General features: G+C 37.0%; 1 protein-coding gene across 3 annotated transcripts in view; it reads right to left on the minus strand.

The window, feature by feature from the left end:
- The window catches only part of astn2 (astrotactin 2), a 445,829-nt gene that overhangs the window by 10,912 nt on the left and 414,455 nt on the right, over positions 1 to 20,462 (minus strand). For all 3 annotated transcript variants that reach the window (XM_084114345.1, XM_084114344.1, XM_084114346.1), the window contains one exon: positions 4,016 to 4,157. In XM_084114345.1, coding sequence (XP_083970471.1) covers positions 4,016 to 4,157 — 142 coding nt within the window. The remainder of the gene's footprint in view (positions 1 to 4,015; positions 4,158 to 20,462) is intronic.

The raw sequence follows: 20,462 nt of genomic DNA on the forward strand, positions 1-20,462 counted from the left end.
AGTGATTATTCAGCTCAATTCAGATCAGTGTTGATTCAGTTCAGTTCAATAACAGCATCGATGGAGCAAAGTTAGTGTCATTTATGAGCTCAATTCATTTTAAATATCGTTCTCATCCGATAGTCAAATTTTAAATTTGACTGAAAATCACTGTGGAAGCTTTTCAGTGATACCTTAAAGCTTTTCTTATGCGTTTTCCACCAAAAATAATTAACTCAGAGATGATATTTTCACAGTGAAGCTCTGCTAAATCATTAGCATGTGGCTTTTAGGAGTTTGTTTTGGGGTTGAAAATATGCATCTGGGCTGATCTTGTTGGTCAAACGTGGCTATTCTGAAGCACAGACACATTTAAGAAAATACTTTTGGAAGTAAAATGCATTTGTATGCTAATCTTAACATCAGCTACTTAGGAAAACAGAAATCAGGTTTAATGGAAGCATTTAAAGATCTTGTAGTCAGTGTTCTCGTAATGGGTTGCCTTCCAGGCATCAAACACATTAGTAGCTAAAACAACAGATATTTCCTTCTGCTTGAAGGGTTTGTTTTCAACTCTTCCTGTGAGATATACCAGAACACCAATCAAACGTGGTTGAGGAGATGAGGACAGAAGATAGATGTACTTCATATATAGTTTATGAATTGTTTTGACCTTACAACGAGCAAGCTAAACAGAGATTTGGACCCTGAACCTTGGAGAGCATATGCATAATTCAGGCATCTCATAATTCACGCCATGGTATGGGTCATACCAGGTTTATCATGCTTCGCTGTGTCAGTGGCCATGATTTATTCTGACCTTTAAAGAATCATGATTTCAGGGTCTGTTCTCAGAGTTTCACCACTAACCTTCTCCCATGAGTCAACTATGCTACGCTGCTCATTTAGGTTGATTGTTTAGCAATTTTTCAAACTTGAGCTGTTTTGAGAGCTTGTCTGTTCGTTAGACTGATTAGTGACGACTAAATACCAAATTCTCCTCAGTATCAAACAGAATGCTGACAAAATTGCATGCACTTTGCAAGCCATAGATTTGTGCAATTTAATCTAGTTGGTTGGTTCAGTGCAGCCAAAGACACGTCAAGACGGAAGGCATATTTTCTCATTTATAAATTAAATTATATATATTTTTTTTACTGCACTTCAGGTTAGTGTATTGATTCTTTCATTTAAAATTTTAACTTTAATTGGATAAAAGCATCTGCTAAATGAATAAATGTGAATTTAACGTACAAGTATGGCTTCAGAAACCAAGTGCACAAGTTACATTTTTTATGAGACTTTAAAGCTTTTTTTTTTTTTTCATGCTTTTTGGAGCTTGGTTTTAAGTCACCATCCACTTTGTAGTACGGAAAAGAGCTGATATTATGAAAACAAATGTATATCTATTGTTGAGGGAGAGTAGATGCTGACAAAATGCTCATTTCTGGGTAAACGATTGAAATGAAAACCAAAGGCCTGGGAAAGATTGGTGAGGAACCAAGGTGGCAATAAGATGGAAAATCACACAACATTATGAAAGAAATAAAAGGTACAAAGTTCTTTAACCCCCTCAATATAAAATCTATAAGAAGGCGACACAGTTAAATTTGACATTGATGACGTTAATCCTGTTCATAAATAAACCATGTTCTGATACGTCTTGTCATGAAAGACCTAATCAACCAACACAGAAAAGGCCATTTTATTACCTGTCTGGATCAAAAAGAGCTCCATAAACAAAACTTACAGAAATACCACACTTAGCAAACTTAGATTACAAAATCCAAACCACATCAATTTACTTGCCGGAGGTCTTTGGACCATTAAGTCGGTGTTGGAAGGATGTGTCCTTCCAAAGAAACCAGACTGAATATATCACATTTGTGCTGATTGCTAACATGCATTACAGCTGCACTCATTGACAAGTCCACGTTTCAATATTATAATTTACATTATTAATATTTTTTATTTTACTAATCAAACTCTTTAAAACCAAACAGGTTTTCTTTGTAATATTGTTTTAATCTGTAATCAGTTGTCCTCAATATCACTCTTCTTTATAAAATCATTTTAATTAACAAAAGCCAGTTCTGTCCTCCAGTGAGTGACAACAGCACAAACATCGGTAAGTATTATGAGTGGGTTAGAGCTCCAGTTGGTAAACATCGCATACTACAACCAAGAAATATGATCCCATCAGCCCTATTTCATCATCTCTATAGTAATCAACTCTGCAACAATCTTTTATCTTGCTATAATGCATCACGGTCACTACAATCGCATGGATCAACATGATTTCAGGCAGTATATATATAAAAATTGCACAGCTCAATTTGGTAACACTTTATTTCAATGGTCCACTTCAGACATTCTACTAACTACAAGTAACTTTGCAACTACATGTCAACTAGCAGTCAGTGGAGTATTAGACTGTCTGCTTAATAACGGTGTAACGGTACATGTATTCATCCCGAACTGTCGCGGTACGGACAATCAGACGACGAATACAGTCAGTCACAGGCGATCCACACTCCAGTCCAGAAGGGGGCGCGCGGTAATGCAATGCTGTTTGCTAAATGAAGTAGAAGAGATGATCTGTGCACCAATTCAGTTCAGAGTTCAGATGCACGCAAGAGCTTGAGTTTCTAATAGTTTTTGTGACACGCGCCACAAACTTCACAGAAAGGAAACCGGGACGGCAGAAAGCGGCATCCTGTTTGTTCTCTTTATTTTACAAAAACAAAAGAATATTAATTTTCTTTTGTGTGTGACCCAAATTATGTCTTACTCCTATCTGTATGACCATAAATGACACAGTATTTTTAAGATGTTTCCGCTGTCATGTGGCATTGTGCCGATTTGTGTTGTGAAAGTCTCACTACAGTCCAGTGAGGAATTATGCGTGTCATGGAAACGGGAAAGCCTCAGCTGCCACTTCACTCGCCGTCTCCTCATGGAAGAAAATAAATGAAAAGAAGCACCTAGCATTGGGGATTTCACCCCTACTTTATTTTGATGCTCCCCAACAGATATTCTACTGACTATAAAGTAACTTCACAACTACATGTCAACTTATTCTACTAACCCGAACCCTAACCTAACAGTCTACTAGTCCACTAATAGTCTAATGAGAGTTAGTTGACATGTAGTTGCAAAGTTACTTATAGTTAGTAGAATATCTGTTGGGGAGCATCAAAATAAAGTAGGGGTGTAACAGAACACAGAAGTCACGGTTCGGTACGTACCTCTGTTTTGGGGTCATAGTTCGATACGAGTTCAGGTTTATAGTCAGTAGAATGTCTAAAGTGGACCATCAAAATAAAGTGTAACCCTCAAATATGATTATGGCTAAAGAATGTTACTTTGCTGCATGTTGTCCTTAAAGGATTAGTTCACCTCAAAATGAAAATTTTTGTCTTTCTTTCTTCAGTGGAAAAGAAATTAAGTTTTTTGAGGAAAACATTTCAGGATTTTTCTCCACACAATGGACTTCAATGGCAACCAAATTGTTGAAGTCCAAATCAATGCCGTTTCAAAGGGCTCTGAAGTGCTTCAAAGGGCTCTGCACGATCCCAGCTGAGGAATAGGGTCTTATCTAGCGAAACAATCTGTCATTTTCAAAAAAAAAAAAAAATTATATACTTTTTAACCACAATTGTTCGTCTTGTGCTGGTCTGCGACGCGCAAGGCACGCATTACGTAATCACGTTGGAAATGTCACACGTCACTTCATCTATCTAAGTTATTTGTCTGTGTACTCCGGTTCAAAAAGGTAGGGAAGGGCGAAAAATCCTGAAATGTTTTCCTCAAAAAACGTAATTTCTTTTCCACTGAAGAAGGAAAGATATGAACATCTTGGATGGCATTGGAGTAAATTATCAGTAAATTCTCATTTTGAGGTGGACTAATCCTTTAAAAACCCGCCAAGACAATATAGTGTATTCACAATATACTGAAGGAAGTATAAGGAGTTCTCATTGAAATGAAGAGCTAGAGGACTTTTTCAATCTTAGTTGCTTGCTGTGGCTCTTACCTATAAAGGCTGTCGGGCTCCAGGCACTTGAAGACGAGAGAGTAGATGATGCTGTGAGGATGTTCTCCGCTTCGCCGTCCTGCTACCACACATGAGGAGCCCAGACCCGAGAAAAGATCGTCCATGAGGCTTAGAACCTCTCCTGAAAAACACAGAGGGACATTCACGTTAATATAGCACTAGTTCATCCAAAAATGACAATTCAGCACTCACTCTAACATAATTCTGGGGACCTGTTACCACAACTTAATTACCTCAATCCAAAAACAAGTGAAGAAGCCGCAAAAACAAGCGTTAGAATCAATGATAAAATAACGCGATCATTAAACATTAAACATCAAAACTGATGAATTTGGATGAAGTCTTTGACAAAAACAAAATTTTAAACAGCTTTCTGTTAAAAATGTTGCTTCACATTCACAAACGTACCCACAAGTGTTGATAGAAAAAGAATGTATGAAGCTAGAATAATTTTTTTTAAAGCACAGTGTCTGTTCTTTCTTTTAATGTAATGCATGTTCAGATATTCATACAACAAAATATTCACACTTATGCCATAGATTTTTTGTGAAAATTATCAAATATGCTGGCAGTGGATGGCAACTTTTTTTTTTCTTTTAAAAAAAGCACTGGCGGGGAAAGAGTTAATATTGTGTGGTATGGGTGAAAAAAAAATCAGATCTCGATATTTTCTAGGATTTTTGTTTTTATTCTGTTGATAATAATAAAAGGGGTGTGCGACATGGGTGGAAAAAAACAACAGATCTCGATATTTTCTAGGATTTTTATTTTAATTCTGTTGATAATAATAAAAGGGGTGTGCGATATGGGTGGAAAAATATTGGTGAAATGAAATCATATCACCGATAATGATATCACTGATATGGGTGAAAAATGTATAATTTGCAAACTTGTCTTAATAAGACCTTTATTTTTCTTAGTGTGCCGTTACCATGGCAAGTTTAAACCTGCCGAGAACTGTGACCAGTGTTATTGTAGTATCATTGATATACTATTATCGTTTTTTTTTTTTTTTTTTTTTTATGCATTAGTTTATATTTTCTGTTTTAATTTTAATTTTAAGAAACAAGAAGTGTGAATATTCTCCCCAAACATTTGCCCACGTTTTTGAAAATCAGTAAATAAAAAATCATAATGAATGTTCATTTTTTGATTAACTGTCCCTATAATCCTGCAGGAAATCAAAGCATTGCATACATTAGACCTGAAAACAAAAGACATGCAAGTAGTGCATGACATTTTCCTGCAAATACCAGTTTCCAGAAAACATTCAAGTCAGCTTTCAGGAAAATAATACACAGGCAGTTGCTAAACCCAGTTTCCAGCACGACCTAAGAGGCAAAGCTGACAAGAAAAGAGCAAGCAGTAAAAACAACATTTGACACCTCCAGTTTTAGCAACTCTGGAGCTAGACGAACATGCGTCGTAGGCTCACATCAGTTTTTAACACGTTCCAAAATACATATCAAAACGGCAGAACGTGTCTGGGTTGTGCGTCCCAAGGGAACCGTAAAAAATGGGCAAGAGAGGGAAGGTCTAAAAAGGGGGACTGAACGAACGAATGATTTAGCCATTTTCCCAGAAAAGCACATTGTATATAAGGGAAGCTTCCCGCTCACATTCCAACACCTCAAGAGAGCCCAAGCCAAGACGTCTTTTTATAAGGTCTCAAAACACATTGCTTTCACTTTGTGGCCCCCATGTTCTGTATAATTTGCAAACTTGACATTCATGAAATGGAAAACAATGGCATGGCAACTCCACACATGACCGCAAAAGATCCGTGTTGAATAATCCCAGTGATGGAATGCCCTGAAATTCATGCATAGTTTCCTCTCGTCCAGGAGGCCCACGCTGCTCATGTTCAACATGATACAATGTTTCTCCTACGCTTCGCTTGAAGCCGACCATCAAAACAAAGCATAGGAAATATTCCAGCAAAAGGTCGAGGGAGGTCGTAATGACAGGAAAATACAGACTGCTGTAGGGCTGCAACTAAAAAACTAAACTTATCTAACATCATAACGGAAAAAAACTAAACACAAATCACAAAACATTTGCAAAAAAAACATGTTGCAAAATTTTAGACTACATGCCTTAAAAACAAAGCTAGTTGAGATCAGTGAAGCGAGAAATAATCTGGAGCACTCGTACATAAACACATTTCAAAATGTTCTCTGGAAGCAAAGTCGATAATTGTTATAATAGTCAATATATATATCGATAATTGATTAACTGGTTGATTATTCATTAATTCCATATCATCCTTAATGTTGTCCTGCGTACTGTATGTAGGCTATGCTAAACATTACATGCAAAAGAGGGTAACACTTTATTTTAAGGTGTCCTTGTTACAGTGTAATTAAAAATTGAAGTACTGAGTAATATGAATTGATAACATGTGCTTGTGACGCCTTGAAATCCCAAAAAAGTTGGAACTCCGGTTGTCAGATGACAAGATGTGAATGCGATAACTTCTTATTGCGACAAACACAACGGATATATTCACCTCAGAGAAGAAGGTACATGGATTATTATTTCATGTTGTGTTTTTATTAGTCTTGATTTCTCACAACTTGTGTGCTAATAAAGTCTCATGAGACCACATGTGCGAGGGAGACCAACACAGAAGACCAACAGCCAAAGTCAGGATTTTCCTTCAATAATACATTCAATTCCTATCATATACCTCCAGAACACTTGCAATATACGACACTTGTCACATGAAATCATTCTGTGATACTTTTGCATCTTTTTTAGAATGACATCATTTTCTTTAATGGTACACTGTCAGAAATAGGGGTACAGTAGGAGTCCATTTCTGTCCCCCAAGGTACAATCTACACTAACGTATCCCATAGGGCTTATTATTGGACCTCAAGGTACATATATGTACCTTTTTGAGGGTCAAAAAGTTTTAAAAGGTACATATATGTATCGTTTCTTTTAAAAGGTTAAGGTACAATATTGCATCCTCACTCAAAAAATGAATTTGTGCCTCTTGTTAAATTCAATTAATTAAAATAAGCAAAAGTAAAACGATTGTTTAATATTTTTTCACAACTTAATTTAATTGTGTTCAATCAACCTAATATATTTAAAACTGAAGTTTACTTAATTAATGTGTGTGAAAACTACAAGAATCATTTTTGTTGACAACTAACTGGGCAGTGGATCTGTAGTTCCCAGCATGCTTTGCAAGGGACTGCATTTTGAGGGTAAATTTAGGGATTAAGTGTTATTTTATGTGTTTTTCTGTACATGAAAATATGTTGTTAGTTAATGTTAGTGTTTAATATTCAGTTTTGTTAGAAATTTGGAGGACTTTCTGTAATGTTTTTTTGAATTTTGTGGTTACCATTATGCAGAAGAGTGGCGACTGTGTTTAGTTTAGGGCTGTGGGCACCCAGTATACACTATATGCATTAAACCTCACTCGCAGACTTGCATAAGTAATATTCAATTATACTATGTAAAAAGAGGTTTTAATTAAACTGAATACTAGTGACTATCATTGGAAATAACTGTGGAGTCAAATTAGCTCAAATTATAATGTTGGTGATTTTAGGCAGGGCAAAGATTAAATGTAGTTAACCTGACAAAACTTTATCTAGCAGGAACGACTAAATGAATTTAAGTTCATACAACAAGATTACAACAAATAATTTCCAACAAATTAGATTTTGTTGGAAAAATAATTTTCGTGGAAAAGTTTTCCTTAAAGGGGACATATCATGCCAAATGCACTTTTTTAGCCCTTAAATGCATTTTGTTGTATATTTGGAGTGTTTAGAAGTACAGAAAATATGAAATTATTCTCTTCAGGTGCTTCGTTGATATCTTTATATTCTGTTTTGGTCATATTTTTCAACCTGTTCCGATTTTTCTGTTATCTATGACGTTTTTTTAACTATTACGTCACAGTATTTGCAGCGGAACTGCCAAATAAGGACATTGACTTCCGGCCCAACACTTCGAGCAATCCGCCATTTTTATTTCTCGCTGCAATTTTGTAGTCCAAGCTAAAGGATGCAGAAGTTACGAGAGGGTAAGTTAAAATGTTCGGTTGTTGGATGTAGTAATCCACAAGCTTCATTACACCGTTTAATGTAGATGAACTGCCGCGCTTGTTACAGGACGCATGTTAAACTGAAAGAACGGGCAGAGAGAGAGACCCGGTCACACGTGCGCTCACTCTCTCTCTTCAGAGCCAGGCGAAAGTGTAAACAAGACTTCACCGTCTCCAAACTAGACGCTGTCTTGCTCTCTCTCCCTCGCACATATTAATCAAAATAAATCGACACGGTGGTAAAAGGTCGGAAGACCAAAGTTTCATGTGTAAATACAGTAACACACCATTGCGATACATCCATATGAAGACGTTGTTCTACAGGTTCGTCGTCTTCATTTTCATCTCGCTCCGGCTCCGACTCTGGCTCGAACATGTAAGGCTGGCTGGACAAGTCTTCCGTTGTTGACATTTTGTTAATAACGTGTGAATAAAAAGTTTCTGTGCCGCTAGATAATCGTATCTCTGCTATCAAACTACAAAAATGGCCGAACGGGGTGGAGTTGAACCGAGTGTGGGCGGGGTATGAAGTGTCTCAATTGTATTTAAAGAGACCGCACCAAAACGAGTTGCTCTCAGACGCACATCAGAAAAGGGATAGAAAAGGGGCCTGTGGAGCTATAATAATGAGGAATTCAGACCCAAGCATTGCAGTTCCGCTTTATATAGACTACAAATGTATGATTTATATGTAAAAAGTAACAATTTAAAAGCATGATATGTCTCCTTTAATTTAATCAAGTTTGTTCAACAGCTTGAGGGTACAGCCCCAGTGACAAGCCATTGTACCCCTAAAGGTACAATTATGTACTTTATTTTCTGAGAGTGGGTTAGGGTTAGGGTTACGAATCATTTTTTTCAGTGTATGATACAGAAGGCAGTATGGCGTTAGAACAACACCAGGGTGAGTAAATTATGACTTTATTTTCATTTAAGGGTGAAATATTCCTTTAAGACCATGCAGTTTGGCCCATTTTACTAGCCCAATGACATCTAGTAATACTTCAGTGGGACATTGCCATGCATGAAGTCACAAGAACGTCAAGTTAGGTAACATAAGTATTTTAGAATGCCAGGTATTTTCAGTTGGCACCATATGGAGGACGGCCTGTGTCAAACCTCCTGATACCTGCCCACATCGCATCCAGCAACATGCAAGCCATGCAAGTTTGATGTCCACGCACACGAGCCCACGGGATCCGTGAGAGCTGTGTGCAGTGAACGGAAGAGTAGCGGCAGAGAGGTTTACATGCCGAACACGTGCATCGAAGACCTGAGATTTACATTGAGGTTCCACGGTTCAGAAAAAACTCAATGTCAGATCTCCTAGCGGATTCTCAGTCTGAACGGTAATCGTTCCACTGTGTAAATACAAGTCGTGTCAGATATAGCACGAGCGTTTCAGTTCTACAGTAATTTGTCCGGGTCGTGAGTACGAAAGCAGATGTGGCTGATCATTTGGGACATGGGCATGGATTTTCTTTCTGAGGCTTGTTGACTTCTTTTTACTGTTTTTCCCCTTTAGGATTGTTGGAGTATGTGATAATTACTAGCAAACCCCTGAAACAGCCCACGGGTGGCCGCTTTCCTGATTCCCAGTCACGGACTGGCCCATTGATTTATTCTGATTATCAAAACATACAAAGATAGCGTTTCCAGCCAAACCTCATGCAGAAACATCAAACATCAAACCGAGTTTTCTCTCTGTCGTACCTATCAAAGCCTCCACTTTCCCTTCTCTTTTGCACATTCTCTCGACTCGAAGCTGTCAGGGGGCCTGCGAAATCTGGCTCCGCTCGAGCATTCCTCGCATATTTGTGTCAATGTGAGGGAAATGGACCGAGGTCCAGGCGGCGTAATATAGATAGTCAATCTTAAGCACTTCTTGACCTCTTGTCACTGCTAATAGTGCGAGGAAACAAACTGAACAGGTCTCACACGGTGTCCCCGACTGGCTTGAGTTCATATTTAGCGTGATTTTAAAATGCGTGCAAGGCGGTGATTTTAAATGGAAGTGATTTGTAGTGTTATTTTGATAACACTTTACAATAAGGTGCATTAGTTAACATTAGTTAATGTATTTACTAACATGAGCAATACAGTATTTATGAATCTTTGTTAATGTTATCCAGCTGTTCACGTTCACAGTGCATTAACTAATGTTAACAAATACAACCTTTGATTTAAATAACATATTAGTAAATGTTGAAATTAATATTATTAAATGCTGTAGAATGATTGTTCATTCTTAGTTCATGTTAACTAAGGTAGTTAAATAATGTTAACTAATGAACCGTATTGTAAAGTGCTACCGTTATTTTAGTATATAGTTTTTGTTAATATTTTGAATTAGATTCTATTTTTATACACTTAGCTAATCTCGGCCCATGCTGGGGAGAAGCTCCGGCTTGTGTGAATGGCATCGCAACGCAATGCTTTTGGTACAATTAACGTTTAACGTAAAACAGGTGGCCTCTTCTGGGTGCACAGGTTCAAACAAACGGTTATAACAGCAGATATGTTCCATAAATTCTTCCCAAGTCTCCATATAATTCAGGCCAGGGCTACACATACGGTAAAATCATAACAGCTCGTGTTTATACAATTTAAGAGCCTGAAGACAGAGCCGGCTGCTCTTGAACAAAGACCACGCTTTTGTGTTGTTGTTTTTTCTCTTTTCTGAATCAAATATGAGTACATGTCCGGTGTAGTTCTGCTAGATTTATAGAACAATTCCTGCCAAGATTAGAGTTGTACTGAGTGTACTGTAGTAGCATCATATGATTTGTGTTTTCATTTGTAAAATGAACACATTTTATTTCCCTAGTTGCATGCACATTAAAGCCTTGTTTGCGCTTGCTCAAGCACTTTTACATTGTTAACATGCAGTTTTAAAAGGTGTTTATTTTATATTCTTAAAAATTATGTCATGGAATCAAACTGCAATTAAACAATTGTAAAATGCACTTTTTAACTTAAATAAATAAATAACAATGAAATAAAATCAAATAAAAACCCTAATGAATTGTATTAAATTTGTATGTTTATAAGGCTATGCTTTATGGAAGGCATTTTCTGCCAAATTTAAATAAATAAATTAAATGATTAAAATGAAAATTAAAACCAGATTAACGATTTCATTACAGAAAACAGTACGCAAAATATGTGACAAAATTGAGAATGAAATTAAATGATTTCATTTTCACAGCATTATCCCTGTCAAATTGAAAAATAAAATGCAATTGGTGATTTCACATTTCATTTTCACTACAGTCTCGAGGCAAGACTGCCAATATTAAAATGAAAAGCCAAACGTGAAAAAGAAACTGCAAATACAGTTTTTACAATGCTCTTTAGTAACGCTCACGCAATAATAGTGACACAATTCAAATACAAATGTAAATTTTCGTTTTCATTTTAATTCCTCTTTTATTTCACAGTTTTAATTTTCGTTTTCATTTTCAAAGACAACCTGCATGCAAATTCTATGTTAATGAGTGGGTGTGGCTTATTCTAGTAACGGCGCTGAGACACGCTAAAAGCTAGAATTCATAACCTAGTTATGATGTTAGACTCAGACTAGACCATAATCGACGATGAGGTTCATTCATGTATTAGGCTGTTTTGGAAATTCAACTATTTGGGTGTACAGAAGTCTTAGTAACACAATTTCTACAACAATTATAGCCAGACATTAATATCCGCTAGCTTTAACCGAGGACCTCGGCCAATGTTTCATATTCGCGTCGTGCCTAACAACGCCCTTCAGCCGTGACTTATTCAGATACAGCACTAGCCTAGAGTACCTTATTGCTTTTATAAAACGGTTACCACGCAATACAAATATTAATCCCGAAACATATGCATCTATGCAACTTTCATGAAGTAAAATGAATCACTAAAAGCCAATTCCTTCCGCTGGAGAAAAAAAAAATAGTCCCTGACCATAAAGCAACAGAAGAAGTTACATTATTTCTCCATTAGATGGAGACAAAGACTGTCTTAATGAGTGAGTCAGTCAGTCAGTAGAGAAGACTTTTGAAATGACTCAAACTTGTGATCACGGAGAAGAAAGACGCATTTGACATGACTATAGGCATGGACAACCCCTATTAACTGTTAAAAGTACAAGATATCACACCGGACATTCAAACGGATTTTTTATTATGAATATAGGACTGACCTGAAGGAAAATGCTATATCTAGCCTACTGTAAATGCAGGTACACTCGCTTTCTCGATCTCATCCAGAAGTTGTTACTGGAAATGAAAATCAGCATTGTGATTATTTTTGTACACAAACTTAAAATAACCAAAAGACACGTAACAGTTAAACAGCGGACAGATACAGGCTAGTGCTGTATCTGAATAAGTCACGGCTGAAGGGCGTTGTTAGGCACGACGCGAATATGAAACATTGGCCGAGGTCCTCGGTTAAAGCTAGTGGGTATTAATGTCTGGCTATAATTGTTGTAGAAATTGTGTTACTAAGACTTCTGTACACCCAAATAGTTGAATTTCCAAAACAGCCTAATACATGAATGAACCTCATCGTCGATTATGGTCTAGCCTGAGTCTAACATCATAACTAACATGGTCAGGCTGGTTGTTTCCATGTTCTAATGCTGCGGCAGCTTCCCGCAAAAGCTCACTAACAGATTTCGCCATATCTCGTCGTCTCGATTACAATATAATCACATTTAAATAATTTCGTTTCACACATTCAACTCATGCACACGGGATGTCGACGACTTCGCTTTACAGAAGGCGTGTCTCTAGCGCCGTTACTAGAATAAGCCACACCCACTCATTAACATAGAATTTGCATGCAGGTTGTCTTTGAAAATGAAAACGAAAATGAAAACTGTGAAATAAAAGAGGAATTAAAATGAAAAACGAAAATTTACATTTGTATTTGAATTGTGTCACTATTATTGCGTGAGCGTTACTAAAGAGCATTGTAAAAACTGTATTTGCAGTTTCTTTTTCACGTTTGGCTTTTCATTTTAATATTGGCAGTCTTGCCTCGAGACTGTAGTGAAAATGAAATGTGAAATCACCAATTGCATTTTATTTTTCAATTTGACAGGGATAATGCTGTGAAAATGAAATCATTTAATTTCATTCTCAATTTTGTCACATATTTTGCGTACTGTTTTCTGTAATGAAATCGTTAATCTGGTTTTAATTTTAATTTTAATCATTTAATTTATTTATTTAAATTTGGCAGAAAATGCCTTCCATAATGCTTGAGGCTGCTCAGACAATACAAAAATACTAGATTTGTAGAGCTCCCCAGTGTTCTTTAGTGTCATTAATATACTATTATAGGTTTCGTTAATATATATATATATGTTATCAATATATGCTAATGACGATATATGCTTGTTTTTGCTTCCCCTACCGTATAACAGTGGCGGGGAAAGAGTTAATGACGATAACCCATCCAAAACTCACCGTCATGATGTTGCTATGTGGTTGCTAAGGTGTTGCTAGGGTGCTCTGGGTTGTTGCTTGGATGTCCATATAATAAACGGATTAAAAATGAATCACGTTCAAAAGCAAACGTGAGAAAAAACACATTTGCTGACGCTACCAAGCAGTTTTAGCTCGAGCGCTTCACATCACGAGTGCAATGCCGTACCAGGTGAGCTTCCGAGCAAGTTTACTACATAAGTAGTACATAAAAGACAGACATATGGAGCTGATTATCTGATGCAAACATTAAAATATATTAGTTTACAAATCATGCACTATGATAAAAGTGTTTTGAGCTTGCCGATGATCTGCCCATGTATTCATGATTTGTGTGAAAAGGAGCAAAAGTTTTTGGTGTTTTACTGCCTCTAGTGTTCATTTCTCCTGGAATCTGCAGTGAAATAATTTGCATAGGTACATTTTTGCAATCCCAGTGATAATTCAAAGAGCAAGAAACTGCAATTATCAACATGGTTTTAGACAACCAAAAGTCTGAGAGAAACCTAAACAGAATAGCTGTTGATCAGGATTGACACTATCAGCATTGTCCTTTAACACAACAGAATATGAAAAAAAGTGTACAGTGTTACACTACATATTTTCCGTCCGTTACAGTATATTTACATATTTACATACACATGTTTGAGACTGACACACTCCACATAAGGATTTTGTGGTGCAGTATTGAACCTCACGCAACAATTCTGGCCCTGCAAGCCAGCAGAGACACATCTGACCTTCTGATGTGATCTTTTCCAGGTCGTTGTGTGCTCCACATATGAGCACTGAGCATGTGCATCTTCCTCTCTGTATTCATAGCCAAACCGATACCCCAGCTGTGCTCGAGTACAGCCTGGCAGGACAGACATTACCTCAGCTAACCCCTGTTGGTGAACACGCTCTCCTTGCCAGGGGTTCGGCAGGCAGGAACACCATGTCCATGCGAGCGTCTGCTTTCATTCATTACAGCAGAGGAGGCATAACTTTATCACCAGGCTGCGAGAACTGCGAGTACACTGCTACACATGCTATATCTGAGGTGTCTAAATGAATCAGTGCTGTGTCAGCAACAGCTGCTTCCACTGAAAATCACAAGGAGAACAAAAAGTGTGAGATAAACTAGTGAAGGAATCAAGCAAATCAGGGCAGAGGTTAATGCACTTCAGCGTTGTCGAGTCAGAATCAGGACTGCCAGAAGACATCAGTTGTGAAGTGACTACAGCAACAGACGCGATCAGAAGAGATACTGTATATAAGGACTCATTATTGAAAAGATTGTCGCTGAAACCTCGTATCCAGTGTTCGAATTATACTGGGGTACAGCTATTTCGACTGGTGACATCACTCTCCATTTTATATAGGCTTACACACATGAGAACCACTGATCTATATGCGAAACTCCCTGAATATTAGTGCAGATTCCCTCTTGTTAAGACATTAAGAGTAAAATTGCACAAAATGATAAATCGCCTTTAACATTTTGTTACATATATCAGCACTCGTACCTTAATTACCTGTCTCTTAATTGTTCTACTTGCTGTTCATTTACCACCAAAAAATGCCTGATGTCTGCCACTGTCCCTTGTCTTACTCATCATAGTTAAATGAAATTAATTTCAAGTTTAAGTAGGTTGTATGTAAGTGACTTCCCTCAATGTTCAATGTTTTGAAATGAATCGCGTTGATTCATGTGTTAACGTCAAACATTAAAATTCATAACGATCTTTTAATAATTGTTTCACTTGCTGTAGTGGTGTGTGTTCGGGAGTGAAGAAATCGCGTGCCACTGTATGTTGTTCGGGACGGGAGTGAAGACCTATCTCGCACTTAAATACAGATAGACTAGCTAGGCTAACATTATATTTTATTACATTTTTTTCAGTACCCCCCAAACTATTATTTTCATCCCTTTTGGGAGGGTCCAAGTCTCATCTAGGGGGGGTCCGAATTCGATTACCCCCCGTAATTCGAACCCTGCTCGTATCCTCATATTTCGTCATTTATATATTTTTCATAAATCATGTATGTCTGTCTGTGGGTTTTGCTAATATTTATCCACTGAAAAGTATTAACTCTTTTCCAGGTTTCAGTGTTTTCACTGTTATACGGTAGGGGGCGCTATTACGCATCTTCTGAAAGAAGACTGAATCTCCTGATCTAAAGACAAGTGAAGAAGAGGCAGAAACAAGCAATAGCATATGTAATCATATGCAAATGTGAAAAAATAACGCAATCATTAACATTAATTAGTCTACAACATTAAAACTGCCTAATGTTACTGAATGAAATGTCGACCCAGGACGAGCTACAGGACTATGAAGCTTTAGGACTCGATCTACTCCATCTGTGTTTTGATCATCGTTCTGAATCCGATCTGGTTGTAGTCTTTGACAAAACACGATTTTCTCAGCTTTTTGCTCAAAATGTTGCTTTTTTATTATAATTTACCCACATTCTAGTGTTGATAAAAAAAATAATGCACATAGCATTGAGCATGACTCACATAGCTACAATAAACTTCATAACCTGTAAGTTGATGAAAGATTAACATGATGCATTTTCTGCCTCAGATACGACTGTTTTAATGATGGACAACACGTGTGTCCAAAACTCTCTGAAATTCGCTGGTCAAAAACTAACAAATAATGTGTTTTTCAATTTCCTGAAAAGTAGCGTTTTTGGAGATACAAGGTTTATCTCACAATTTTTTTTCATTTTTTTTTTCAGAATTGAACATTTATAACAAAACTATTTTTTTTTTTTTTTTTGCACTTCCGAGTTTGTATATTGAAATTTTGGGTTAAAGTCTCACATTTTAGACTTTTTTCCCCTCAGAATTTCACGTTTAAATCTTCACAATACAGAATTTATTCCTTGCCATTCCGAGTTTATATCTCACAATTTTTAGTTTTTTTTTTAGTTTTAGTTTTCATTATTACTTGGTCAAATGAATTGAGTTGCAACTCAATCGCATGGCAGCATCAGTTCACAACTGAAAATCACTGAAGATATATGTGTAGGCTTTGTAAATAACATTAAATAACAACAGACATAGCTCAGAAAACAAAGTTCTATAATTCTGACGTTGCATAAACCCAACTAATATTACAGCTTGCATGTTTAAATGTTGAACTGCGAATACAAAAAAAAAAAAAAACTTTATTAGTGCTTAACGTGTTTATAATAGGGATGATATTTGCACATGACAAAATAATAAATGCACAGTTCTGTCATGAAACTCTAGATGGCGCAGACTGATGCGTCATTAACGCAAGCTGATGATATTTACACCGTTAACTACTTGTCAGAAGCTAATTAGTTAATGTTGCATCTGCACCCAATGAGCTTGCTGCTCAACATTTAAATGCACAGTTAACATTCACTATAGCAGTTTGCAGCGCGCTTTCAGAGTTCGTCTTAAACCCTCCACCTTCCCCAGCTCCACCTGCATAGATTTGCTATAGGCAATTGATATATGCCTATGTTTTACATACTCACAGAAAATGATCTGCATATGTATTGGCAGTAGCAAGTCCCCGTACTTGCTCTGCAGCAGCTGCAATAATCTACAACAACAGCAATAATAAACAGCAGATCTATTCTGCCAAGACCAAATATATTAACACTGTCCAATATCCATTACCATGGTAAAAATCATGATAGAACTGTATTTACACAAATTATCCTGTCTTGGTATCCAATCTAACCACGAGTTGCCTCTTGAAAATCAATGATAGTTTGTAGTCTTTTGTCATAGTTTGTCAAGTCTCCGGAAAAAAATAAAAATAATTATTTGGTTGTTTTGCATTCACTAGACATTTGAGTTCTCAACCACAATGGTTCCACCCAACTGAGGGACTCGTGAGTGTGTGACAAGCAGTCATTGATGCTCAACACATCATACTATGAAGCAAGGGTATGTGAACTTACTCAAAGCATTGCGTTTTCAGTATTACTTCTTCTTACTCTGTGCCAAAATAATTGAGAGTCTTGAGAGAAGAAATGTGATTTACATTTGACTCTTTCAGCTGAGGAATTACAGTTTGACATTTTTTTGGGGGGTGTATCCTAACAAAACAATGATTGCAACATAGGTTACACACGCTTTGTGTAAAAAAGTGCAATGGCAGTGCCAACCTCAGTCAGTTTGCATTTAAAAAAGAAGATAAAGAAATGCATGACCTGCCCTATTACAGCATGTGAGGTCTCTCCGAGGCATCCGAGTTTGCGCGGGAGTACCTGCGATCTTCCCAGGACTCTGCTAAGTGCCTGGTACCTATCAGACGGGTCTGTCGATATAAACAGGAACCGCGAACAGCCGGTTGAGATTAGCGGAGACATTCTATTACTGGAGAAACACTGCGTGATGTTGAGTTAACACAGCGATTAAAACCCTGTCGCAGATGTTAGGTGACCTCTTGCTCGAGTAAGCAGGGATGAAGCAAATCATGCTGAACTGAAGGAGAGAGGCTGGAAATAAGCATTTTTCTCATTCATCCGCTCCATCCCATGATGGGAGTTATTCAAGTCATTTAAAGCATCTGGACTCATGCATCTCCCTCCTGTTGCAAAAGCTTTGCAGTGTTATCTGTGCCAACATAATACACAATTATTCTGCCATGTCAGCCCGATCTCATGAGAAAATGCAACTATTTATAAAAAGGAAATGCATACGGAAATGTAAATTTTTTAGAAAACAAAACAAAACATGAAGATCCATCTCTAAACCTAACCATCAGCAGGGCTTGGTTCGTATGAAAATGAATTAATAGTTTTTACAAATTCATTTAAATTAGCCACCAATTCGCCCAAACTTAATATAGATACAAATGTCCAAATGTGTTGGCCATGACATGTGCCTCCAATCTAATAACAGTAAAAACCAAACTGCAATCGTAATCATATGGTTCAATGCCAAAAAAAAAAACTGCATAATTATTGTGGACAAGCTAAAATTCACATTTCTATTCGGTTGAATCGCTATAGTGCAAACACAATTCCAGATAAAACACTAGTGAGGGCACTTGCATCAAAGTGGATACGAGTGCCTCATATGTTTCTGTTAGGACTAAAACAATAGCTGGGAGTGCAAAGCACAGGTCGTTTGTTCTCAACGATGCCTTTCTTTCATCTCCTGAAGCAATGCTCTCTGTCTCATTAATGTCCACACACATTTGCTGGTTTTACGCTAACCTGAGATCAGTGCAAGTTCAGAAGAGTTCACAGTGCAATGGAAACGACACATATTTCTTATATTATCATTAAAATACACCACATTCTGCTCATACTTTAGGCTACATTAAACAAGGGGTCGGCAACCTATGGCACAATCACTGACACGTGACAGTTGCTGAAGAGGTGTATGTATTTCATGTAAATAAAGTCCCTCAAACTTGCATACGGATATACATTTTGAGGTAATCATGTTTCATTGTCACACAGCCTGTTTTATTAAGTTAGCTGCTATAAAAGTGTGAGATTTTAACCTGCGCTAGTGCACAGATCTGACAATCTGTTCACGCGACCGGATATGCATGTTTCAGTGATTATCCTTTTTGTAGTACAATTGCTTTTCTATACTCTACAAGGCGTCAGAGGGCAGGACTGAGTCGTGTCATTTACAGGACATTCGTTCGGAAGGATAGACGAAGAAAATATCCGCCATTGCGTGCAAAGTTTAGAACAAGAACCAAAACACAAACGATGGAGAATGGGCAAATCCGTATACTTATTTTTCATCTAGATTAGATTCATAGAATAATTTGTATGAACATACTATGTATGCACTGTATGCATGCATAATGCAATTAATAAATAACTCATATGTATATACAAATATGTATTTACTGTATGCATAATGCAATTCATAAATAATGCATATGCATATCCATATATGTATTACCTGTATGCATAATTTTAACACATTAAATATACACACAGTTTAAATCATTAAGGAAAATGTTTTATATTTGATGACAATGTTATTTACCAATAAATAAAATCTAAATATAAATAAATGTAAGATGATTTTTAAAGGAATTGACCGAGTGTAACTGTCACAGGACGTGTAGGGCAAAGACCATGGAGACGAGGAATACGTGGAGATAACATTTACTGAGGAAACACTCACGCTTACATTGACGAGATCGGACAAATGACTGAAAAACACAGGGGGTGTATATACACACTAAACTAATGAGATGAGTGATTAACAGGGCACAGGTGAATGACATTACTAATAAGACAGACCGACTGGGGAAAATGAACTCAATGACATAAATAGAAAATAACAAGATAACACACCTGACAAAAGAAACCTAAATAATCAGTAGCCAAGGAGACAAACAGGTAGGGAACAGAGGAGAACTGAAACAGACTACACTCTAAAAAGAGATGTGTTAAAAATGACACATGTTGTGTCAGTTTTAACACATGTGGTGAGTGTGCTCAGGGACAACACATGTTGTGTCAAATTTAACACAATAAATGTGTAAGTCATTTTAACACACAAATTGTGTCATTTTAAAAAATAAAGCGAAAGGGCCAGATGCTAAAATATTAACCGTTTAATCAATAGTCGAGAACAGAATGCATGTGCACACAAAGTACAACACAATGTTTCAAGCTCAATGACTGGACAGACTCACTGTACTGGACATTATTCAGTTATTCGCGCTTCAGCCCCTAATTGATAATGCTGCTTTTGACAAAAGTTCATGAAGAGATAACAGTTAACCGAGTTTGTACTTTGAAGTTTATTAAAATGTAGTAACTGACAAAATATTGTATATAAATAACTTGTATTTCCACTGGCCTGTTAGTTTGAGAACATAGCAAACACTGCATACCATTCACAGTGATGGTGAGTGTCGGCACTCAA

This window comes from Abramis brama (assembly GCF_963993115.1).
Source record: "Abramis brama genome assembly, chromosome: 5".
NCBI lineage: Eukaryota > Metazoa > Chordata > Actinopteri > Cypriniformes > Leuciscidae > Abramis > Abramis brama.